This window comes from Rutilus rutilus, assembly GCF_951802725.1.
Source record: "Rutilus rutilus genome assembly, chromosome: 13".
NCBI classification, from domain to species: domain Eukaryota; kingdom Metazoa; phylum Chordata; class Actinopteri; order Cypriniformes; family Leuciscidae; genus Rutilus; species Rutilus rutilus.
In genome coordinates, this window is record NC_140218.1 from 12,148,266 (window position 1) to 12,174,641 (window position 26,376).

Sequence of the window (26,376 nt, forward strand, 5' to 3'; positions counted from 1 at the left end):
TCACAGATAGATAAATGAGAAATCATTTGTCATTGCATCCTATAAATAAAATACAAACTAATCAGTGTTGAGGAAACTACTTTGAAAGTGAGGCTTGACAAGCCGATTTACTTTCTTAATGCACATTTTTAGACTAATTGTGAGCAATTCATGACAGCATCACATCATTCCAATTTTTTTAAAGTTTTTTTAATGTGTTACATATATATAAATATAATGACATTCTAGAAGAGCTTTGATTGTTCCCTCAGATTGTAAGTTTGTGTGCACAATGCAGTATGCCTTTAAAAAATACCAATGTAGTGTTTTTTATTATGTTACACTACTATAAAATTGTTGTTTGTTCGAAAATAGCTGTTAGTGTATAGGCCACACTATTGAGGTATTGAAAATATGTGGTTAAGTGAGTGGTGTTGTTCATTTTAGTTAGTTACTCCCCAACACTGAAACTAATGAATGTAATATTGTCTAAACAGCTCATTAGATCTGTCCTTTGATTACCGCTGTTAACATATGCAGCATCTGTAAGGATCTCCCCATCAAAGAGCCCACACACCAGAAAGCGTAACTAACCCACTTGAAGCCCTCGCTCTGTATCTCTTCAGATTTGGTGTGTACGTTGACATTGTTTTACCAACTCATCCAAATGTGTAATTGCAATTATAGTCCCCTGATGAATCCCCAAGGGGCGCATGATTGCAATTAGAAAGAGAAAATGTTAATTAATTAAGCTACTCAAAGAGAAGAGCAGGACTGGTTTAACTGTGGACGTCTGACCGGAGGACACCTTGGAGAATTAGCTCGACTGTTTAGATGTAGATATCTACTGTGTCCCGCTCACATCTGTTTAAGTTAGGACTGTGTACAGTGTGTGCATATATTTGTAACTTATGGACGGAATGCAAGATTTCGGTGCCGTTGCTGAGTAAAACAAACCAATTAATTTGGTTTCATTTGAATACAAAGACAAAACGTAGGCGACAGCTATTTCATTGTTATACCCTTTAGCATACTGAAAAGCTAAGGGCCTAAAACTTGTTTCTTCTGGACACAGCAGTTCAGTGGGTTATTAGGCTGGGTCTCAGCAGAAACAGTCATCTAGATTGTGACCATTGTCTGTGATTGATGACCCAACCTTTAGTTGCTGAGCTGGTATGTTTGTTCCTGTGTAATTGTCTTCCAGATGGCTAGGCTAAGTGTTCGTTAACACGTTTATGGTGGCATTGTTAAAATTGATGGCTTGGATGCTTGGTTTTCAAAAGATGTAGTACACCAGATCGTCGTCCAAAGAGTTGAGACTGTAACAAAAAACACAGAGGACTGTCTTTTGTCTGAGCTGTTGCATTTTTTGTTGTTCCTCTCTTGATAGTGTCACATGAATCCTGGGGCTCCGTTTATAAAACACACTTCATCCTGAATTGAACATTTCCGGTCCTGTGTTAAAAGTGAGGGAGGGAAAAGTCTGTAAAGGCAGAAGCTGATTTGAAGATGTTTTTATACATGTGCTAATTGAAAAACATGCATATGCCGATATTAGCGATTTAAAAACAAATGCATATTTAATTGTGCATGCTCATTTCCCCCATTTTTACATTACATCACATTTGCCATCATCTAACACTCACTTAAAGTTCATCTTTAAAACTGTTAATATTTTCTCATACTGTACATTACAATGTTGGGATATCTAAATTCACTATTTAGAATAAAAAACAATAGTATTGAATTTTAAAAAGTGTGATTGGCTGAATTAATTGACATTTTTAGCGATATTTTTTTATTTGGATTTTTGTGGCCATTCTGTACATGCACTTAATTTTACGATTTGCCAGTTATATTTAGGATAATTTTTTGCATACAGACATTGTAGAAATCTTTCGTAGGAAATTACCGTACATATTTAAGAACATTCTATGCAAATCTTTGTAAATTACGCCCCAGGTTTGCTTTCTTCCATAAAAATCCTAAAATGAACGTTTCCAACTAGTCATATCTTGTGAAAGTCACGTTCATGTAAAGTTCATTCACATAAAGAGCCCTTAAAGGTGGTTTGAAAAATGTTAAGAAATGTGTTTTGTGTGCCTCTCACTGAACCCTCAGCCTGAGAGAATCTGAGAGATCGGAGGGGAAAATGGATATAGGTGGCAGTGCTAGTCATCAATCATGGTCCCTCAAGAGAAGGTGCAGCTAAAACTGGACTGAAGTGCTATCTGTCAGCTGCTGCGATACAGACGGTGCTGTGCAGCCCGGGCCCGTATCGCTCCACCATCAGCTCACGGCAGCATAAACTGCCATGTAAACACAGGCAGGTGCTAGCCTTGCGCGCAACCTACATACCCTTACAGAAGGTCATAATTGTACTGCTAGCTTTCATGGGGAGAGTTTCTCTTTAATGCTTGTCATAGGTTTGTCATAACTTTAGCAAGGTATACAATAGAAAAGTAGCTAGATGATAACCTTTGAAAATGTACCTTTCGTAGCAAAGAGGCTAGTAGCCAGAGAGCCATACTGTTGTGTGGCTAGCTGTGATAAACACAAGGTTTATCATAACTTTAGTGCAGTTTATTATAGAAAAGCAACTAGATTTAAAAAAAAAGCAATTTGGACAATGTTTGCGGAAAAAAGTGCTCCTAAAACTTTTAGTAGTGGCTAAGAAGCTAAGCTATTAGCCAGAGAGCCTGTAAGAGAATACTTATGTGGTGCTAGCTGTGATAAAGTGCAGTTTATTATAGAAAAGCAGATAGATAAAAAATAAAAGCTAAAAAATTGAACTGGACATAATGTTTGCCGAAAGAAATACAGATCGTAAAAATCTTGCAAATATACCTATCGTAGCAAAGAAGCTAGTAGCCAGAGAGCTGATGTTGTGCTAGCAGTGTGTGTGTCATAACTTTAGCACTGTATACCCAAAGAAAAGAGGCAAGATAAAAAAATTAAAAGCTATAAAATCGGACTGCGGAGGACAGGATGGTCGGTTTACAAACTTCAGGGAAAATATATGCTGCCATTAGCTTTGTCTCACTGTTGAATAAAGCCACCAGGCGCTTCTCCCCTGATGTCAGGCAGCAGCTGTCGATAGCTCTCAAGATGGATAGCCGTTCTGCATGCCTATTGATTCGGCACAGGCCACAGATATAAGTATCATTTGTCATTTCTGGAATGATATGGAGTCCTAGTTAAAACCCAGAGAGGGGATATGGCCGTGCCTAGCGGGGGGAGGTGGAGGAGCAGGTTGTCGGACTCTTTTGATGAATGACTCTACAGCTTTTTGGTTTTGTCTGGGAACGAAGGGGGCCATTTAAGCAGCTATTTGCTTTCACTGCATTCCAAGAACAACAAGACAGCAAGTCCAGAGGCCTGAGCCGCCACCGATGCGAACAGGGTGGTCTGACCCGACGTGCAGGGGAGAGGGTGGGATAGGCGCTGGAGCAAGTGCGTGGGTAGGTGCGGACTGAACAAGGCTTTGGTCTCATTGTGATTTCCGCTGCTGATGTGAGATTGATAAACCTCAGGGTTATATTCAGGTTGAGTATACATCAATTTGACATGCACATCATTCTGACGTCGCAGCACTTACCTTCCATAATCATATTTACATTTCATATACATCAATTAATATTCCGCCATCGTTAGTGGACTGTGCCGAGAGGTCTGTGACAAACAAATAAAATGAATGTTTGCTAGTCAAACACAGAGCAGCTCCATAGAATCCCCCGGTGACTTCGCTTTGATTATGTTGTGCATTTGGGAGGCCAGCCAACAGGAGAGCAGACTTCATTATTGTATGGATCATCTTTTAAGACCATTTAAGATCACAGGGCCCCGAGTCGAGTAAATACTCCAAGACAAAGAGACTCTCTCAAGTTTATTGAGTTTCTTGGTGCTTTCGCATAACAGAATGTAATTCCTCATACATTCATCTTTGTTGAGAATCAAGTACCGTTCTTTTTTTTTGATAGAATCAAATTCGAGTTATGTCACTGCAGGTTGCCGACAGCAGACGGATAGAAAAGATGTGGCACTAAACCTGGAAACCTTCAAACAGAGGAATGACATGTAATTACTTCAGGTGTCCATCAAACTATGTTTGAAAATGTCAGCATGGGATCCGACATGATAGATTTACAACTTCTGAATCCGCCGAAAAATAATTACTAGATTGAATACCCAGACCCAGGGTTTATGGTTGGTGTAACACTTCTTCGTATTTTCTCTACCTCTTGCTAGGCCCCAATAGTGTGTGTTCCACAGTATTACACCACAGGAGCTTATTGTTGCCGCAATTTCTTTTTAGGAACCGCCAAAATGTCATCTTCCTGCTGGAGGGAGATTTCTGTGTCTCTTAGTTCACTTACACTCACACACTTGCACAAATTCCCACAGAGCCATGGTGTAAGGTTACAGTCTCAGGCATGACTTGCACTAAGTGGCCAAGTCAGGAGGAGGTCTGGCCTCTGACGTAAGACCCACGTCCATGTCTTTTGAAGCACTGACAGCTGAGGACAGTGACATAAGTAACAGTAAAAGAAGCATCTGAGTTCTCAATGCCTCATTGTTCAGATCACAGTTTCACTGAACGTCAAAGCCTGGCTGGACATTTAGACTCACATCCAGTGATGATGAGTCAAAGCCATGCAGTACTATCAAGTCACCCTTAACAATGCAGCCATCAAAGGGAGGGATGGGTAAATTATTGAGTAACACTGTTATGCACAGCAACTTACATTTTAAGATATCAATAAGGACGGCAATCATGTAGAAAAAAACAAGTGTTTATAAAAGTTGCAGTCTTATTTGTTTTTCCCATTTGGTTGCAGGACTTTTAATGAAGATCTGTCTGTCTGTCATTTTAATTCTACTTCCTTACATTCAAAGCCGAATTCTGTTTGATACCACAATTAAATTCTGAATGGTGCACAAACCTACTATCCACATATTAAGTATCAAAACACACTGTTACATATCCATATCCGTCAAATGCTCTGCTTTGCTATAAGACAAAGTGGTGATGGATCAAGGTTCATTCCTTGTGGGGCTTGAACCAGCAACCTTCTTTTTACTGGCCCTGAGCTTTAGCTGCTACACCACACTCCCCACAGGGAGGTCATGTAGTGCGTTCGCTCAATGCACCGACCGAACAGCATTTAGTTGGGTCCCAGGGTCTTGCACTTCACCTCGTTCCCATCTTTGCAACCGTCTCAATCTTGTTCCAGGCTATGTATAACAGCACAGCACAGTTCGCGCTTGGATCCCCTCGGAGAAGTAGTGCATGAATTGATCCCATCCTCCCTCTATAATGCCTCTTTCCTCCAACGGAACAAACAGGCGGCGCGTGCATGCCGCCCAGGACAGATGTTCGGGATTACTTTCACCTCGCTGCTTCATTGTATGCACTTTGGAGGATCCCAGCTGATGTGGAATGCTGCCTCCTCAGTTTGCCTGCCACCGCCTCTACAGGGCACATCTCTTCTCCAGCTTTATCTTTCTATCCCGCTCTCCTGTCTCGCTGTCTTTCTCTTTCCCTTTCTACTCCTGACATCCGTCACTTCATAGCAGAAAAGAGTCGCTTTGCTTTTGCAAATCGGCCGCCCTCCAAAATTTCTTCGCCACCGCCAAGTAGCTTAAAAACTGTCCAGCGTCTTTGTGCGGACGAACTGAGAGGTAAACAGCATTTTACTGCTTTTACAAAGGTGCCGCTACACGCTCTGCTAGGATATTTGGAGACGCAGTCCCAGTCAGACACCTGTACAGACGGCGTAGGGATGTAGAAAACACTCGTAGCAGCTAATCGGGAGGGAAAGCAGGTGTGTATTTGTGCGTGTTTCGTGAAGTGGAAAGCCATTGAGCAATGAGGCCCCTCGCTGAGAGGAAAGGAGGGGGAGTGACGTTATCTCCTCGCCAAGCGTCTATCTAATCTGGCCACTGTGAGCCACGGGCGGAAGTGGGAGCAAGACCGGGGACGGGGCCTTGCCGCATCTTTAATTACCGCTGATATCACCGCGGAGAAGAAGGGGGACGAGCGAGCGAGAGAGAGAGAGGAGCCTGCGTTCACTTTTTAATTAAGGCTCGGTAGTGTAACTCGTCAATGTACATTATTGGAAGAATGAACGTCAATGCCATTGCTTTTTCGCCCCCTCCTTTATCTCTGTCAATGATTCAAAGACATGATTTATGGTCGCTCGCCGTCTTTCAGGATCATCCATCAAAGCACCGGGCTCCGCCGCCGCCCGCCCGTTGTAAATCATTCTGAAAGCCTGTCACTCATTTCCATTAACCGTTCCTCTGTCGCTCTGGTCCCCGCCTCCCTCACCTCCTCTCTCTCTCTCTCTCTCTCAGTGTCTCCCTCTCTCTTTCTCCTCATCTTCCTCCCCCTGCTGGTGCACAACCTCCAGTCACGTGGGGGTACGTGTTCCATCTCGCCGCCTCCCCTTCCCCGCTCTTTTTCCATAAATTAACCACTTTCAGACGTGCTTTGGAGGAAGGGGCCATGCCATTCCATTCTAGCGAGAAAACCCCCCCCTCCCACTTCATTACTGGTTAAGACCCCTCATCGGCCCGGAATCTCAAAAGGGCCGAGGGGTGGATGTGATCATTATGTAGACTGATAAGTAATTCACTTAGAAACTTAACACCAATAGCGCTGAAAACAGGTCACTCTGAATTAGGTATCAAAAAAAGGAACTTTTTGGAATAGGGATAATTTACTAAACTAATTATATCAATGTATTTGTTCATATAAATAGATATGCCGCTTACATCTTAACCCATTTTAAGATATAACTGACACGTAACTCTGTACTAGTATTGGCATTGTCATATGATTTAATGGCAGTCTGTTTTTTATAAATCGGTGGTTAATGTGTCTATATACTGCATCTTGCGCTTTGTCTGAGATCAAAACCACAAAAGGGTAGTCTGATAGATCATCTACTTTTTGTTTGGAATGATTTACTCGGCATCATTACAGCCATGAAGATTTAATTCTGTGGAACAAATTATTTGTTTCTCCGCCACTGATAGATGATAGAAGCGTATTAGTCATTCAAAGCGGGAACTCGTTTACCCATCAAGTCAGTATGAAACTTAAGGAAGTGACTCATGCTGCTTCATGGGCTATTCAAAGTTCATGCAGTAGGAACAGGGTTAGAATCTGTACTTTCTGTTGTGGTTTCTCCATTCCTTTCCAACTAAATTGTCTATGCGGTTTGAAATCCCGCTGCCCTTAAACGGCAACTTTACTCCTTTGACAGCACATGCAGCAATGCTCTTTTATGAAGTGGGGAAAAAAAGTTGACTCAAAAGAGGACTGTCAATCTCTCTCAGTAGCTGACACTGCTCTACGGGGAGCTTTTGGCCTTTCAATTGAGTGGATTCCTTTTTCATTCTAATCAACAACTCGATATCAACGCAACAAAATATCCACCAACAGCAGAAAAGTAGTGTTGAGGGGGGAAACTTTTCAGGGAATGCCTTTGCCAACACTTCTCACAATTCAGGCAGCCATTGTCTGCGGCGCAGGCTGTCGCCGAGTGACAACGCTCTCCCGGCGCATCCTGAAGTCAGTGCTTTTCAAGCAAACGGCGGTCCCTAATCATCGCGCGGAGGACGTCTGACAACAACTCCCGACAAATTCGCCATTAAAATGAATAGTAACCATGAACAGAGGGTCTGTTTTGGAAGCGTTTCCCTTTCTCTCTCTCTCCCTTTGGTGTACGCTCCCCGCTGTGTTGCAGGTTTTGGCGTGAGAGTTGTCTTCCCACACTTTATTTGTGCCACCAAACAGCCTTTGGTCCCACAAGAAGCTGACAGCCCCACGCTTCTGTTGCAAATACACTGGGATGTCTCATTGTATTTAATGAAGGGAAAAACTGGCTATCTACTATTAATGAACTTGGAATATAAAAAATGCATCCTTTGCTGAAAACGGCACAAAACTGCTTGTATAAGGCAAAGTGGCGACTGGAGGGGGGCCAGAATCTAATGAAAGATCCATAGAATATTTGCTAGGGGAGGGAGGGTACATGAAAATCTAAATGGTTTTTAAAGGGGTAGTTCACCCAAAAATGTAATTTCTGTCATCATTTGCTCACTCTCATGTCGTTTCCGACCGCTACGACTTTCTTTCTTCCAAACAACATAAAAGGTGAGTTTTTGAAGAGTATCCTGGTCGTTCTTCTCCATATAAGGAAAGTGAATGGGAACTGGGAAACTCCAAACACACCATAAATATTGTTTGTATGACTCATCCATTTGGATGCATAATTCAACCAAAAAAAAAACTAAATTCTTTCATCATCTCAATCCTAACCACTTTTTTTCCAGAGGACACAAATGTTGAGTTTTTAAAGAATATCCTATTCTAAAATAAAAACAACACCATGAAAATTAAGCCCATAAGACACATTAATATAGCCTTTTTGGGCACATTGATTGATTACAAAGAAAATGTAAAATGAAAAATAAAAGACATATATGTTGGAAAAAAGTCCCCAAATGAAGATTATAGGAAAATTCCCTTATTACTAAATTTGCATGTATTTGATTATTGCAGTTAATTTGATTGGAATTGAATTGACACTGTCAATGATGACACAAGTTTTGTTTTGGATGAACTATTCCTTCAAATAAGAGCAATTAAAATAATTTCTCAATAAAAATCTTGTCCTCCTGTGTAGTTCTCTGTTTTAGACGTGTTGCATCAGGTTGGATGTCACAGACACCATATCTGTAGACCATCTAATGACACCGTATTTGATTTATTCTGTTCATAAAATATCATGTCATCATTAGATTTTAAATAAGTTGTATGGATATGATACGTTATGGTGCTTTTTGACACATTCACTTGCATTATATGGAGATATTGTTATTGATATTGACAGTGGTGGACAGTAACAAAGTATTTTTTACTTAAAGGGACAGTTCACCCAAAAATGAAAATTCTGTCAACATTTACTCACCCTCATTTTGTATGAGTTTCTTTCTTCTGTTGAACACAAAAGAAGATATTTTGAAAAATGTCGGTTGATGATGACAGATTTTTCATTTTTGGGTGAACTGTCCCTTTAAGTACATTAAAAATCAAGTGCTTTTGTACCTTGTAAAATGAGTACTTGTATAATATTTTATTAGGGTATCTGTACTTTTACTCAAGTACTTGATTTGTGTTCTTCGTCCACCACTGCATGCTGATATTGAAAAGACACCTTTTGTGTTCCACAGGAGAAAGGAAGTCATAAACATTTGGAAATAACATGAGGGTTAGCAAAAGAAAACATCCCCTTTTTCTTTCTTATCCAAAGTTTGAAATCTGTTCAACTTGACCCTTGATGAGAAGTGTCTGCAGCTTAAATCTCTTGCCATTACACAAAGTCTTCAACAGTTTTTGAAGGCATATTAAGAAGTGGTTGATTAAAAGCGGTCTTATAGATATGGAACGTCTCGCACGGTGTCAAAAGAAGAGGGCTTGGTTTGTCTTCAGTGACGTGCGGTCACAAAAACAGGCTGTGATCATCACTTCTTTAAGTATTTGCATGTTCTCAAACTCGAAAAAATCAATTAGGACCTCTGAATCCCATTGCAATGTGAAATCCCTAAATAGACAGAGGAAATAGATAAAAAGAGGAGTTATGTGTTCTCTGATCCAATACCCCACTTCTTTGTCTTTGCATTCATCGGTACGTTCAGTCCTTTTTATATATGTCAGACAAGGTGACTGTGACAAAGGCCACACGAGGGCTTTGTTCATATGAAGCACAGAGGACGGGAGAACGTGTCCCAGCGGATCTGTTTCCACCAGTACGTCCCCTCTACTTTCGTTTAGGACAGTGGCAAGCGCTCCAGTACCTCAGCATCTGTTTCAGAGGAAGTGAGGTGTTCCACGCTCTCACACCTCATTGTGTCCTGTGACATTTGTTAATGTCACGACTTTGTTCTGCGTTTCAAGATATTTTGAATATCTAATTAGCATTATGCATGCATTATGATTTAATGCGAGTCTTTTTTGTATGTCTTTTAGTGCGCAATATAACAAGAAGCCATATAAAATGATTTAGATGTTAATGCATGTGCTCATGTGGGCGCATGAGTTTGGGATACTTGGTGAGCCGTGGTGCACTGCATATTCAGACTTGCGTTTGGATTCGCTTCGTGACATCACCGTTTATTTCCTGATATATGACATAGTTTCCTGTCCTATCTCATGTTCCCTATAAATAAAAGTGGCAAAAAAGGGCCTGAAATAAACCGAGTTGAAGTTTATGATGTTCATGTGGGTGATGCAGATTTGAATCTGTCCTTTGCTGATCCTATTTATTAAGGATGCACCGAAATTCCGGCTACTGAAAATTTTCTATTTTCGGTATACAATGTACGCTATACAATGTCACTTAACATTACATTTACCTCAAGAAAGCTATTCAATGTCCAGAAACTCATTAGTTAGCTTGACAAAATAACTCTAGAGAAGAGCATATATGCACTATATTATATTAATTATATTTTTTACTTAGCCTGTTAGTGATGTCTTCATGAATAAATCTGGCATGAAAACAAGTTATTACAGTTTATTGTCGTTGAAATGTTTATATTTCTCCAACAAACTGGAGTAGAAACAATTCTGTTATTAAAAAGTTTATATAAAAGCTGCCTTATGTGCAATTCAAATGTTTGTACAACTCAGTTTTAGCTATTTGTGTGCTGATTATTATGTAAGTTTGAATAATTAATTGATTATTAATGCATTATGTATTTTCATAATCTTTCCCAGAATTTTCATTTCGGTGCATGCCTACTATTTAATTCTTGATCTTCTCCACTTAAAGGAGAACTCCGGTCAATTTGAACATTGAGCTCATTTTTTTGTACATTTGGAGTGCTGTCAGTACAGAGAACAACGACAAAAATCGGTGTTGCCTACACCGTGTTATCCTCGTTTTAAAATTTGCACCCTGTTGACTTCAATGGGGCAAGTTTTAAACCTGCTTTTAGCCTCTTAACATCCTTGATGTGTCATTACAAGTGCACAGGTCATGTGAGTGATTCCTTCGGAGTGAACGCGGGTGAATCTGACTGCAGTAGATGTGAAAGATATGAATAAAAATGATGTTTATTCAGCCAGCGCACATACCTGTATTTACATCCTGTTTTCGGTCGAAGTCCACAGTAGTCGATTGTCGAGTTCACGCGCGTGATCATAGGTACTAAACCTATGCGCGTGAACTCGACAATCGACTACTGTGGACTTCGACTTCGAAAACATTCCGATTTTTGTCGTTGTTCTCTGTACTGACAGCACTCCAAATGTACAAAAAATGAGCTCAATGTTAAAATTGACCGGAGTTCTCCTTTAATTTCCTGTATTCTCTCAAAATCTCTCACTTTCTCTGTAAAGTATATGGCAAGAAAGAAAGAAAATACGGTCAAACAAAATTAGCTGAATTTGTTTGAATTGAGTTCATGACAGTTCCTGGTCTTCTCCAAGTAATTTCCTGTCCCATCTTTCTCTTTTCTTAGATAGAAAATAAGTGGCAAACACTTAACAAGTTTTACTGCAGTCTTTGCATTCTGACTGTCATCTGAGCTCTCCTTTTTCTTCTTTAGCAGACTTCTTATTGACTGAACAAAAGAGCTTGATGACAGGTGACAGTGCTCCTTTAAAAGTGCAGCCCTCTCTCTCTTCCTCTCTCTTCCCTCCACGTAAACATTCGCGACTGACATTCAATCAGGAAATTTAAAGCACAGCCTGATGATCTTTCATTAGCCGGAGCCTGCTTGCTTGACTGCTCGGGTTCAGATGAGTGTGAGGGGCCGGCGGGGGCCGGCGGGGGCCGGCGCTCCTCCATCAGGCCTCATCACACTCTTACTGGAGGAGCCGCTGACAGTCCAGTTAGAGACACTGTAGTGGTGTGACCCGTGTCATAATGTTCCAAGTGCTTCCATTTATTGGGATTTATATATATATATATATATATATATTGGAATAGATAATGAATTCATTTCAAAATATATTTAATAAAAAATAAATAAAAATAATTAATTAACCTATTAATAGGAATGTCAGCTGTTAATTATGATTTTTTTAAATTAATTTCATTACAATATACATATATAGATATATATCTATATATCTCCTATAAATAAATTAATCACATTAATAAATATTGCTGTAAAAAAAAGCCTTTAAATGAAGATTGTAGAAAATTTCCTTATTACATACATATATATATATATATATGTATAATATGGAATAAATAAATACTTTTACTAAAGTATATTTTGTAAAAAATAAATAAAAATAATTAATTAATCTATTAATAGGGATGTCAGCTGTTAATCATTAATTCATCACTTTTATAAAAAAAAAATATATATATATTAATTTCATTACAATTATATAAATAATTTTTGACTATTATTTAAAAAAATCTCCAATAAATAAATTAATCACATTAATAAATATTTGCTGTAAAAAAAGCCTTTAAATGAAGATTGTAGAAAATGTCCTTATTACATATATATCTTCATTTAAGGGCTTTTCACTACAAATATTTAATAATGTGACTAATTTATTAATTGGATTTTTTTTTAAATAATTAAAAAAATTAGGTGTGTATAGATATATATAAATACAGTTTGAATATATAATTCATTCATTTAAAATTATGTTTTGTACAAATATAATAAATAATTTATCATATTAATAGGGTTGTCATTAATTCATTACAATATATACATATACATACACCTAATTTTTTTAAATAAATAAAAAATCCAATTAATAAATATTTGCTGTGAAAAGCCCTTAAATGAAGATTGTGAACTAATCTGCATATTATACAATTGATTTTGAATTAGTAGCCCTATTTATTGAGCCCATTGTTGTGTTCAGCAGGCAATAAGCTAGGTCATTTGTTTGCTTAATATACCGATTAAGAACAGTTTTTTCAGTGAAGAATCTTGGGTTAGAGCCCCATTTTGGGCTCTTTAGAATTTACAGTACAGAGTCAACTACTGTAAATACCTTTCAATAATGTATAGTGTCATCGTGTACACATTTTTCAGCAGCTTCAATATGGAATTTGACTGTTTAATTCATATTAAGTACAGGCTATTTCAAATGAATCACTTATACAGACTGTTTTTGACTCTTCTGAGGATTTCTTAGACTAGTCGACTAGTAAATGGACAAAATTAAACATTGTGGAAATCAGTCGTGGCAGGAGAATGTTTTAGTTGTAGAGGAGGAGGAGTCCAAGTCTTTAGCCCCTCCCACTGCTCAGACTCAGGATCCATCATCATCGTCTGGATCATGGACGAGAGCCTAGCACAGCACGACCTGGTTCACTGTGGCCAGAGAGGAAACCGGAGCTTGTGTACTGGTGCAGAAGGAGAGTCAGGAGCGTTGTCTGTTCGAGGTAGAGCGCCCTCAAAGGAGCACTTTGTTTACCAGCGAGAAGATCACCAATGTGTGGCCGTTTACGGACCGCAGGTGTTTATGACACAAATGGCGAAGGATCATCAGTTTATAACAGATGAGGCCGTAGAGGCCATTTTGTAATTATTTTTTAATATTAAACAATGTCCGTTATAAAATGAATCTTTTATCTTCTAAAAACGTTCCCTTGTAGTTTACCCTAATATGTCCTTTCAAAGAATGTCTTGTGATGTACATCAGAGTGACTCCAGAAGCTTCGGATCAAATCAAACACAATTGCTGCAACTTTCCCTGTGTCCTGCCTGAATTGTGAGACTCTTTTTGATTATATTATACCATTAAATATTTAATGCGTGGGTATATGAAAGCAAGGCATTTATCTGCATGAATTGCTCCTGTTTAGTCAAGGAAGTAATGTGCTTTAAGTAACATCTCCGTCATGCATACAAAAGTTAACGTTAATCTCTCCGCCGCCTGGTTTCCAGACAGAGCCCTGGAAGAGGTTTGTGGAGCAGTCAATGAGTTTACAGAAACACTGAAATATTGTACAGTGATATGTCACTAATATTATAGATGTAATATCTAAGGAGAACTTTATTAAAATGTAAATGACACCAGTAAAATAGCAGAGATAAATACAATTTTAATAAAAAAAAAAATTCTGTAAAAATTAGGCATGCAGGCACATATTTTATTCAAATTAAATAAATTGAAACATTTTTGATCATAATAAATAGCTAGTGGATTTTTCCCACAGTTTCTCTTATCAATCTCTCTAGCTGTTGATGACGAACATGTTTTTGTGCTTGATACAGATCTGGTGTTTCTGTCTTCTGGTTAGTGTAAATGTTGACATGTGAGAAGGTTCACAGCTCTCTCTGTGTGCCTGCGGCGCAACATTGGGAAAAGATTTAATTGCGCCTGTTAAGTATTAATTGACGTTGCGTCAGCACAGTCGGGTATTGGTGCCTTGCAGTGCTTTGATTTACTAAATAGCCAAACGTCTGATGGCATGCTTATTATAATCTATAGTTGAGTTAAATACAGTACCGATCAAAAGTTTGGAAACATTACTATTTAAAAAAAAAATGTGAAAGAAGTCTCTGCTGCTCATCAAGCCTGCATTTATTTGATCAAAAATACAGGAAAAAGAGTAATATTGTAAAATATTATTACAATTTTAAGTTATGGTTTTCTATTTGAATATGCTTTAAACTGTAATTTATTCCTGTGATCAAAGCTGGATTTTCAGCATCATTACTCCAGTCTTCAGTGTCACATGATCCTTCAGAAATCATTCTGATATGATGATTTATTATCAATGTTGGAAACAGCTGTGCTGCTTAATATTTTTGTATAACTTGTGATACTTTTTTCAGGATTCTTTGGTGAATAAACAGCATTTATTTAAAATAGAAATCTTGTCTAACAATATACACTACCGTTTAAAAGTTTGGGGTCAGTAATTCTTTATTTGAAATAAATTAATACGTTTATTCAGCAAGGATGTGTTAAATTGAAAAGTGAAAGTAAAGATTTATATTGTTAGAAAAGATTTCTATTTTGAAAAAATGCTGTTCTTTTTCACTTTTTGTTCATCAAAGAATCCTGAAAAAAAAAAAAAAACATAATAAATCATCATATTAGAATGATTTCTGAAGGATCATGAGACACTGAAGACTGGAGTAATGATGCTGAAAATTCAGCTTTGATCACAGGAAAAAAAATTTTTTTTTAAAGTATATTAAAATAGAAAACCATTATTTAAAATTGTAATAATATTTTTGATCAAATAAATGCTGCCTTGATGAGCAGAAGAGACAAAAACATTAAAAATATGAATGTTTCCAAACGGTTGACCAGTAGTGTATGTGTGTGTATGTATGTATATATATATATGTGTGTGTGTGTGTGTGTGTGTGTGTGTGTGTGTGTGTGTGTGTATGTATGTATGTATGTGTATATATATATATATATATATTTGATTATTTATATATATATATTCTAGATTTAATATACTGTAGATAAGCACTTAAAATTACTGAAACAAACTAACATGAAAAAATGAAATGAAAACTGGAAAAATAAGAATAAAAGTTAACTCAAAACACTAATACGTACTATAATTGTATAAAAAGTACTATAATAAAATGTCTAGTAGTCAAAAATATCTCATCAACTTTTCCCGTCCCCGCAGGCGTGGACTGCGCAGTCTGAACAGTTACAGCACGTTGCTTTTGCATCTTCCATATTTCCTGTGCTACACTGCAGACGTGTTGGGAGTGGCAGGCGCTGGTAAATGAGAATGTCTTGCTGTTACATGCGATTTATCAAAGTCTTCGCGCGCCGCAGCTCGGCACGCCGCAAGACTCTTGAACTCTATTTAGGGCACAGTTAGGTAAACCCACAGTGATCTTGGCTGTCATAGCTTATGACAAAAATCAATAGCCAAACCAGTGTGTCCAACAAAGGCCTGCCTGTGCAGTACTGACTGCAGTGGAGATTACAGCACTCACATGACCTGCTTCGTTAGCGTGCGCGTGTGCGCGTGTGTGTGTGTGTGTGTGTGCAGCCTTTTTATGTGGGACACGAATATCTTCCCTTTTCTCTCTCTCTCTCTCTCTCTCTCGCTCTCCGATTCCTCCTCTCTCTTTTTTTAAAGCGTGGCATAAATCCGGGAGATGAAAATGTCATGGAGCAGGTTCATTTTGCAAAGAGGTTTTGATTGCCATGCGCGTGTAATTGATTGTTCCAAGGACAGGGGGAAATCTAGAAATGTCATAACAGCCTCTGCTTAGGTCTCTCATGCTGCTAGACAATCAATGAGAAGTAAAAAGAGCTATCGATCCATGCACGGCAAAAACTGTAGCCTGAGACGGCAAGGAGATCCGTGGCGAAAGTGGCACGGACCGCCAGACCTGTCAACAACGCCTCAGAATTAGAGGGTCTCCTGCGACGCTAGCGTTACCTTTCGCATATTCGCGGAGGGCCGGAGATGTTGCAGCTGGCTCCCTGCTCGCCCGCTGAACGGATCGATGATAGAAATGTTACTGCTACGGGGGTAAATGTTTGATGATGTGCTGATAGAAATATTAGCATTAGGGCAGGCGGGGAAGCCGGCAAACAGTTCGGGTGGCATGGAAAGCTAGAGAGTGACAGGAAACCTTCTTGCACAAGGACTGCCTGAATGTTACGTCCGTTCCTTGAACTAATGCAGATCACACCCCTGACTGAATGCTGACTGACAGATTTACCCCCAACAGAACCTCACACGTCTCAAAGGGGATGATTAACCCACTGCAGTGGCACGCTAAAAGGACACGTCCACCACGGAAACTCCAACGCCTCGTACGCCATGTTTTTAATGGTGTTATTACTGTTACCCCTGTATTAGTGGAGAGTCTGTGACTGTTAGTTTCACTGCATTTGTGTGAGCTGTGTCTAATTCTGTTGCCGCAGTGGTTGGCGCACATGATCTGGAGCACTGCTGCTCCGCTAGATTTGGTTTTAGCAGTGGTGACCTGACACAGTACAAGAATGGCTGTTTATTGTGTTCATGTCCCTGTTAGCATCGGCCTTATTTGACTAGAATCCACCATTGGTGGCATGAGTTTGATTGGACACATGGCCTTAAAGGGATAGTTCACCCAAAAAAGAAAATTCTGTCATCATTTACTCACCCTCAAGTTGTTCCAAACCTGTATGAGTTGTATTACTCTGCTGAACACAAAAGAAGATATTTTAGATATTTTGAAGAATGTCGGTAACCAAACAGTTGATGGACCCCTTTGACCTCCATAGTATGAAAAAAAAAAATACTATGGAAGTCAATGGGGTCCAACAATTGTTTGGTTACCGACATTCTTCAAAATGTCTTCTTTTCTGTTCAACAGAAGAAACTCATACAGGTTTGGAACAACTTGAGGGTGAGTAAATGATGACAGAATTTTCATTTAATTTCAGCAAAATATAAGCAAAAATATTTATTTTACCATGCTAGCTAAGTGTGATTATATGATTAGTTGTATACAATAAAATAATTAAAAAAAAAATTGTACATTATTTTACAAAAGTCCTGACCTTGGCCGTTGGTCTTCTGTGCTCGACTGCGCATTTATGACTCTCTGTTAGCGGCGCAGTTCACTCTCGCTCAGAGAAAAGCACACAAGTTTATCAAGATGAATAAAAACACAACATGAAATACAACGCCTATAAATCCCCCAAAAAGTATCCATGTACTTTCTTTACTGAGTTGAATATCTCAGACTGGAACTCTGTTTGTCTGATGACAGTCAGAATGACAGCTGACAAATGTGAACGCGATAACACATTCTTGTTGCGATGGACACAACGGTTATACTGTATTCACTTCAGAGAAGAAGGTACATGGATTGTACTGCATGTTATGTTATTTTAGTCTAGATTTCTCACAACTTGTGTGCTTTTTCTGGGCGAGTCGGACTGAAGCGCTATAGAGTCACGTAGCCATGCACAGAAGACCATAGAACAACACCAGGGTGAGTAAATGATAACTTAATGGATGAACTATCCCTTTAAGAACCACTGGTTTTGACAAGTTGGAGCTGTGGTGCTCAATAACTTCCTGATGCTTTTTACTAGATCTTTCAAAAAGCCAAAAAAAAGACAAATAAATGAGCCTATTCCCAATGAAAAGTCTAAAAGTTATATCTTCTTAGTCAGTGTTAGTTTTAAAGGCTGGTTCAATCAAGAGTTGAACAGAGATGTCTGATGGATCCTCATTTTGAAGCACTGTATTAAATTACACATGCATATTACATTTTTCAATGCTTTTTTTTTTGTAACGCTCAACTTTTTCGCTTCTTTTTTAATATCACACTCTTTTAGCTGTCTTTCATTAACTCCTTAAAAAAAAAGAAGACCCCCTATAACTTCATTTCGGTGCATGAAATTTCAAGCCAGCACTTTTTTTTTTCCACTAGTACATTAAAATGAAGGTGCCAGAGGAAATGATACAGATTACACTCACTTTGATCCATCAAAGTGCAAAATCAGTAACTCATTACAGTTTTTGTAGGTTTAGAATACGGTTCATCAAAACGTCTGACACCATTGTGCAAAAAAAAGAAACTTTAAATCCATCACTGTCTCTTTTACAATTAAAAACGGTTTTGTTCCAGCCTTTGATCACACTTACAGTAATAAGAACAGACTCTTAAGAAAAAAGCATAATAATAGCGCTACTGTATATATGAATCAGATGTGAAAAGCGCATTTAATGCTCGCGTTTCTCTCCGCTCTTCTGCAGCCATTTGGCTGGGAATCCGGCAGCTCTTTGAAATCCAGCTGCCGCTGTGTTATGCCAGGAGTCTTTCCCAACGGATTAATGTTATAAACACTTAGTGGCTGATTTATGATGGACACCTTTGGTTTTTTGACCTTTGAATATCCCTGTCTGAAGATATAAATTTGTTGTGACACAGATTGGAGGGTTTACAGAAGTTTATGACATGCTAAATCTCTGCACGGGCGTGCCAGTGCCTCGTTTTGTAAGCCTAGTTGGACCGACGGCTGTTTTCATTGCTCTGATATAGCGCAGAGAGCCCAACAACCGTGCGCGGGCCTGCGGCGTACCAGCCTGCTAACTGTGCCTCGCTTCTCCGAGAGGTTAAATGAATGAGGTGCCGTACTTGCACGATTACAAAAAGCATTCATGTATGCGCTGCTTGGACCAAATCAAAATAATGCATATTGAATATTACTGAAATTAATACAAATGGCCCACGTCGGAGATCAAATTATGCTTTGGTTGTTCTATTGGCTCAAACATCAATAACAAAAGAGGGGGGGGTGGGATTCGACTGCTGCTGGCCTGCTCGTGTGGCTGCGTCCTTATGTCGACAGTAGTGGATTATGGGAAAGGCTGGTGTATCTCATGTCTGTGGGAGTGGTGTCCTTGTGTTTGATCTTGTACTCTGAAATCCTGCCGCTTGGCAGGGATCACAAGTTGGCTAACACAAGCTCCCTGTTACAAATGGGTAAGGAAGCGAAATGTAACCATTCTTGAAGGGATTTCGGAGAGATCTGGGCCTGGAAGGTTAACATGTGCCTGTGGTTGTATTAATGTGTATCCCAGATGCTCGGAGGATGGAGAAATTGGAGCCCGGGGAACAGTGACTGCAATAATGCCACCCACATTAATCTATGAAACGGGTGCCTTTTCCAGCTTGATGAGGTTTATAAAGTAAATCATTTCAAGGTTTTATCAGACAGATAATAAGTATTGCAAGTATGCTGCATTGCATTGTTCGAGCTAAATTCATATATTTTAATCATATTATTCAGCAAGGAGGACACATACATTTGTTTAAACGTGACAGTAAAGACATTTGCAATGCTTTCTATTCATCAAACCGTTTCCACAAAACTATGAAGCAGCACAACTGTTTTCAACATTGACAATAATCAGAAATGTTTCTTGAGCAGCAAATCATCATATTAGAATGATTTCTGAAGGATCATGTGACACTGAAGACTGGAGTAATGATGCTGAAAATTACGCATCACAGGAATGAATTACATTTTAAAATATATTCAAGCAGTTATTTTATCACCTCTAGAATAAAACACAGCTTAAATGAATTGTGAAACAAAGTTAAGTTGTTTAAAAGACAATGGTGATTTTATGCATAACAATTGTGTGTCAAAATACTGTAAAATTAGCAAGTATTTTGTTTAATTGTTTTGAAGTGTAAGGTCATGGTTTCCAGGCTGAGCTGATCCAACAGCGTGCCCAAGTTATGAAACATGCATTAAACCATTTTAATTGCTCTGAATGAGACACTCCTCAGACCTGTCCTGGTTTTTTATTAGGTTGAAGAGTATTACATGTTCACTAAAATGTAGTGTGGTTGACTAATGCATTTTTCATTTAGCCGTCTATCTTTCATCCGCACTCCAAATAGCCGTCGATTGATTCCTCCAGGTGTATGGTGTCATGGTGACTTTGCTTGTTTAGATTGTAAATACTCTCATGGAGCAGCTATCGTAAAAATCTCATAAACACAAGAGATATGCAGAAACATGCCAGTCTCTGAAAAAGTGCGTTGCACCATGACTTAACTATTTCGTTGTAACAGAACGGGGATTGTGCAATTGTGTACAGGAAGACAAGGTTAATTTCAGTCTCAAAATTATAGTAGTTTTTTTTTTTTTTTTTTTTGATCCCACACATCCTGTAAACAATCTAAAGCTAAGCAAAGACTACACCGCTGTCTGTCATGATGCCAGTCGACTGGCTGAGTGATTACAAACAGTTGAGACACCACAGAGAAGCCATCCACACGATCTCACTCCTTTTATGTCACAACTATATATACACATTGCAATACATAAAACATTATTCTCCTGTTGGAAAAAGCTAGTGCGTGAGCACATTCTGGGATGCAATCATCCGTCGTAGTCAGTCATTTGAGAAATCTTCATTGCGGAAGATCAAGGTCGTGGCATGTCGGGAATCTTTTGTACCCTTGTTTGAGGAACCCCATTCTTTGGGTTTGTTTGGGAAGGCTAAATCCCAGCTCCATCTTTATCCATTTGCTGACATCAGTTCACCTCCAGGCTTCCTCCTGAGGCACCTTTGAAATATTGATTAAAAAGTCTTATTTTCAGAATCCAAAGGCACAGGACATGGTGAGGGCTACACAGCGTAGCACTTTCAGTCCTCATATTCGAGAGTTGCCCTCATTGAGCATCACCAGCTCAAAAAAAAATATTAACCACATGAAAAGCAAGTGCCTGGCCTGGGCTGTTAGGTCCTATGTATATTTAACTGAGCACATCTGTGCGTAACGGCACTTGAAATTCAAAGTGCTATCAAATATGTGGTCATAAAATATAGATGATCTTGATTTTTTTGTAACCGCAGCGATTGATGTAATTGACGGACTTGGATATTTTTTATATTAAGTAAATAATACAGTACGGTTTAAGAAGTGATGAAAGATTTAGGAAATGATTTAGAATCTAGTCAATAGTGGTTAATTTGTAGCCAGCACATATTCAGGAGGGATCAGAAGGATGCCAGGTTGCATTTAACTATTTTTTACTTTATCTGCATTTATGCGGCCTTATGATGTTTTTGCCTCGTTTTGGATGAGAATGATTGACAGTAAATAATAACTTTTTAGACATTGTGAACTCACTTTTTAACCGTTTAAAGCTTTAAAGTGAAATATATCTTCAGATCAACTTTATCGCATGCAGACTCCTTAATAGATTTAACTTTAGGGTTTGAGATGTGCAGGAATCAACTTAACTCCTATCAAATTATAGTTTAACAACTCAACTATTGCAATAACGCACATCACCTAGAGAAAATCACCTTTTGTTACTCTGCACCTGTTGTAAACAGATGAAACCTTGAGAAAACTAAGTCAGTGACTTGTGACTTATGAATCACACATACTGCCAAATTGCCCACTATTACCAAAAGAAGATTACAGGCACACAAGGTTCTGTGAGAAAGGATTACAATGCTACAGAAGGATGACAGTACTGCACACTGATTTCTAATAATAAATTACATCAATTTCGTTTTTGTACAGTATTATTCTGGGTTTTTTTTTTTCTTCTTTTAAATCTCTAATGCTCACATATGTATTGTATATACACTAAAAAGACACAGTTACAGTTATATCTAAGGTTATATCTTTAATGCATTTCTATAACTAACTCTAGAAAAATACAATAAAAAATGATTCTTACAAAGTGAAGGAAACTTTTCTCAGGAAATATCGTGAATTCATCTCATTAATCACTGTATTACAGTTCGGTTGACAGCACTAATAACACTTTTTATCTGTCTCTTCTGTTTTCAGCATATGAGCCAGATGATGATGTCGGTGTCCAAGAGTCGATCACAGGGGAGGAGGGCGAAAATGAAATGCAGACAGAGGAGGAGAATTCTGAGAGGCCCACTTCCAAGGACAAAGAAGACAAAGACATAGACAACAAAAGCAGCTACAGCTTCCAAAACTCTCCGGTCAGTGTCCTATCCAACCAGGAGGTTGAGCTGGAATCCCGTCTGAGCGATGGCAGTGACAGACTGTCTGACTTTAAGACCTCACCACCAGGAAGTCAGAAGGACACAGAGAGCCAGAGCTCAAAAGTGAAGGATGACATGCACAGTAGCCTGGAGAAAATGAGGGCTGCCTATGCCAACTTCCTTTCAGACTCCTACTGGTCAAAGATTGGACTAGATTTGAAGGTTGCTAACACTGGCAGCAAAGCAAACTGTGACAGCACCAACGGGAGCACCAAGAGCGAGTTTGACTGGCACCAGGACGCACTTTCAAAAACCCTGCAGCAAACGCTGTCCCCGAAACCTATGTCAAAGCCTAATCTATTCAGCTCTGTCCACCTGTACAGGCAAAGTAGCAAAGCGTGCGGCACTGTCTTTACGGGAGCTAGCCGGTTCCGCTGCAAAGACTGCAGTGCAGCGTATGACACCCTGGTGGATTTGACGGTGCACATGAACAAGAGTGGCCACTACCAGGATGACAACCACAGCAGGCAGAACATCGCCTCCACTTCATCATCCAAGAACCGGAAGAGGAACCTTCAAGACATGGAAGGCAAGGAAGATGCACAAAAGGTGCTGAAGTGCATGTTCTGTGGCCACTCTTTCGAGTCTCTACAAGACCTAAGCGTCCACATGATCAAAACAAAGCATTACCAGAAAGTGCCTTTGAAAGAACCTATTCCAGTAATCACTCCAAAATTACTCCCACCAGCAAAGAAACGTGCATTTGAAGCCACGAGGCCTTGTTCGCCTGACTCCACCACAGGTTACAGTGAGGCACAAAGATTGTCCGGCCTCGCCAATGCTCCCAACAACCGCTATGGCTATCAGAACGGTGCTAGTTACACATGGCAGTTTGAGACATGCAAATCTCAGATCCTTAAGTGCATGGAGTGCGGAAGCTCCCACGATACACTCCAGCAGCTTACCACTCACATGATGGTCACCGGCCACTTCATTAAAGTGACCAATTCAGCCTCCAAGAAAGGCAAACAACTAGCCCTCGATCCTCTAGCAATAGAGAAAATGCAGACACTTGCTGAACCGACAGTGAACGAACTCGAAGGAGAAAAGGTTTCTCCAAAAAGCACAGCATCCGGTGACTCTGAGAGGGCTACTCCGAGGGATATGTCACCAGAAAAAGCTGAGAAAAATGGAGACAAGGACGACAAGCAAGATGAGGAGGACCGGAAGTCCGCTGACGCCTGTTTTAAGTATCCGTACTTGCGAGAAGAAGACCTTGAGCAGGGGTCCAGTGGAGGCGGAGACATTCTCAAGTCTTTAGCAAATACGGTGGCTTCGGCGATCAATAAAGCTCAAACTGGGACCCCCAGCTGGAGCGCTTACCCAAGCATTCATGCTGCGTACCAGCTATCAGGGGTTATCAAGACTGCCTCCTTTTCCTCTTCTCCTCACATCCAGCTCAAGCAGAATCTCAACCACAAGCACAGACCCATCGCACCCAAGGGAAAGTTCTTTCAGGGTCTTAGGGGACTTGAAAGTTTCCAGGGACATCACAATTCAGACATTAAAAAGGAGAGGAGTGGCGCATCTGACGGCAAAGAGAGCCAGAGCAGTAGGTTTGATCTGGCGGAGAATGATGACAGTGATTGTCAAGATGATGATTCCTCCTCTTCAAAGCTAGATGCAGACTGTGTAAGTGAAGAGAATGACACAATCAAAGGGAAGTTGAGCCCAGCTTTCTCTGACAGAGGGAACCCATCACCTAGCCCCCCTGCCAGCAACGGGCACAGCAGTTCTTCAGAGCTTGTCAACGACTCCCAAGAAGTCCTTAATATAAACCCTCTAAGCGCACTACAGTCTGTCTTGAACAATCATTTGGGTAAAGCAAACAAGCCCCGGCCCGAAAGCTTCCTCTCTCATCGCACACAATCCATTTTTTCAGAACTGAGTAGAGGTTTAGAGAAACCAGTCTCAGCACTCTCAGCATCTGCTGCCATCAGGACCAGCAATAGCTTCATGTTCACAAATGACGACCAGCCAATAGACTTGACAAAATACAAACAAAACAAACAAAACTGTTCCCTCTTACTGCAGTCCTCCACTCCAGTGCACCAGAAACATGCACTCTCTGACATTGCTGACATGGTGAAGGTTCTTCCAAAAGCCACAACCCCAAAGCCCTCAATACCAGCGAGAGTGCCTGCTATGAAGCTGGAGACTGACGTGCGACGATTCGAAGACGTCTCCAGTGAGATGTACTCGGTTCACAAGCGTAAAGGTCGACAGTCCAACTGGAACCCCCAGCATCTGCTCATCCTTCAAGCCCAGTTCGCCTCCAGCCTTTTCCTAACTTCGGAGGGCAAGTATCTCCTCTCAGACCTCGGCCCTCAGGAGAGGATGCACATCTCCAAGTTCACCGGGCTTTCCATGACCACCATCAGCCACTGGCTCGCCAACGTGAAGTACCAGCTTAGAAAAACGGGAGGGACCAAGTTTTTGAAGAACATGGACACTGGCCATCCGATCTTCTACTGCAATGACTGTGCATCGCAATTCAGAACGCCCTCTGGGTTTATATCCCATCTCGAGAACCACCTGGGTTTCCAAATCAAGGACATGAACAAACTACCCATAGAACACCCAACTAAAATAAAAGAGCCCGAACTTTCAAAGGCGCTCAGTGCCCGGCCGACAGATTCGCAGGTCACAGAAGAGGAATCTGACTCAAAGTTCAAATGCAAGCTTTGCAGTCGGACATTTGCCAGCAATCACGCGGTCAAACTTCACTTAAGTAAAACTCACAGTAAATCCCCTGAGAATCATTCACAGTTTGTGGAAATGGACAAAGAGTAGCTTTGTTGATTTTTACTACTTGTAGTTATCTTGTTGGTAAATAACTGTAATTGCTCTGCTTTTATAAAACACGGGTCAAATTGTCTACTTTTTTTTTTTTTCTTCCTCCTTTTTCTTTCCATAATGTTTCAAGTAGCATTACGTAGAATGCTTAAACTTCAACTTCAGAATCAACATTTCATCATATTAAGGACTAAATGGACACACTGGCTGGGTTAGAATGAAGTGTACTGTTAGAAAATAAATAATCATAAAAAGATTAAGAATACATTGACGTAAGTCTTTGCACCCTGTTCAAATGCACCACCAGTAATGAAATGTATTACTGCTTGAGACATAAATGCTGATGTTTGCATGCAATAGCTCTGGCTATGACTACTATTTATTTGTATGATATGGCAAGTTTTAACTGTATTACGTTTAACAACAAATTGATCAATGCATTAACTGTAATTTGCAGATCTGATCATGCACTTGTGTGAACACGCAGGTGGTCAGACAGGTAGCCAGACACACATTAAAAACATTTACTGAAATGTACAGTATATTTGCTCTGTAAAATGTTTGTGTCGCAACGATAGAACAGAAAAGCACTTTAAATAAAAGTTTAATCACGTTTAGGCGCAGATTCAGTGTGTGGGCTTACAGATTTGGACAGGTTTGACACGAGGAAGTCTCACATTAATGTATATTTAGCATTGCAGAAAAAAAGTGTCTCATCGGGAAATGCTTAGTGAGACAAAACAACACTGCACCTTTTATACCATTACAAATAAAGCATTAACATTTTCTAACTGTCTACAAGTCTTCACTTCAATCCATTATTATTGATTGGAACATAACAGAATTGTAACTTACACTATTGTTTTGAAGTATTGTTTCAGTATGTTCTATCTTTCTAGGAATTTTTTGGATTACATTTACCATGTAGAGGAGACCGGGGCTAGTTGTCACAGGGTCTCAGAAACTATAAGATTTAATTAAAGTAAATAAATGAATAAGTGAACACAATGAAACCAACTAAAGATAGAACTGTGTTTTAAAATGTAATTCAATTCAATTC

General features: G+C 39.6%; 1 protein-coding gene across 2 annotated transcripts in view; it reads left to right on the forward strand.

Annotated features, from left to right (window-relative positions):
- tshz2 (teashirt zinc finger homeobox 2) overlaps window positions 1–26,112 on the forward strand; it is a 114,325-nt gene extending 88,213 nt beyond the window's left edge. Inside the window, exon 3 of one of the 2 annotated variants that reach the window (XM_084429041.1) lies at window positions 22,294–26,106. In XM_084429041.1, coding sequence (XP_084285167.1) covers window positions 22,359–25,313 — 2,955 coding nt within the window. In that variant the 5' untranslated portion in view covers window positions 22,294–22,358 and the 3' untranslated portion in view covers window positions 25,314–26,106. Of the gene's footprint in view, window positions 1–22,293 lie in introns of both variants that reach the window. The other variant, XM_084429040.1, reaches the window with a different exon arrangement.
- Window positions 26,113–26,376: the final 264 nt, after the last annotated feature.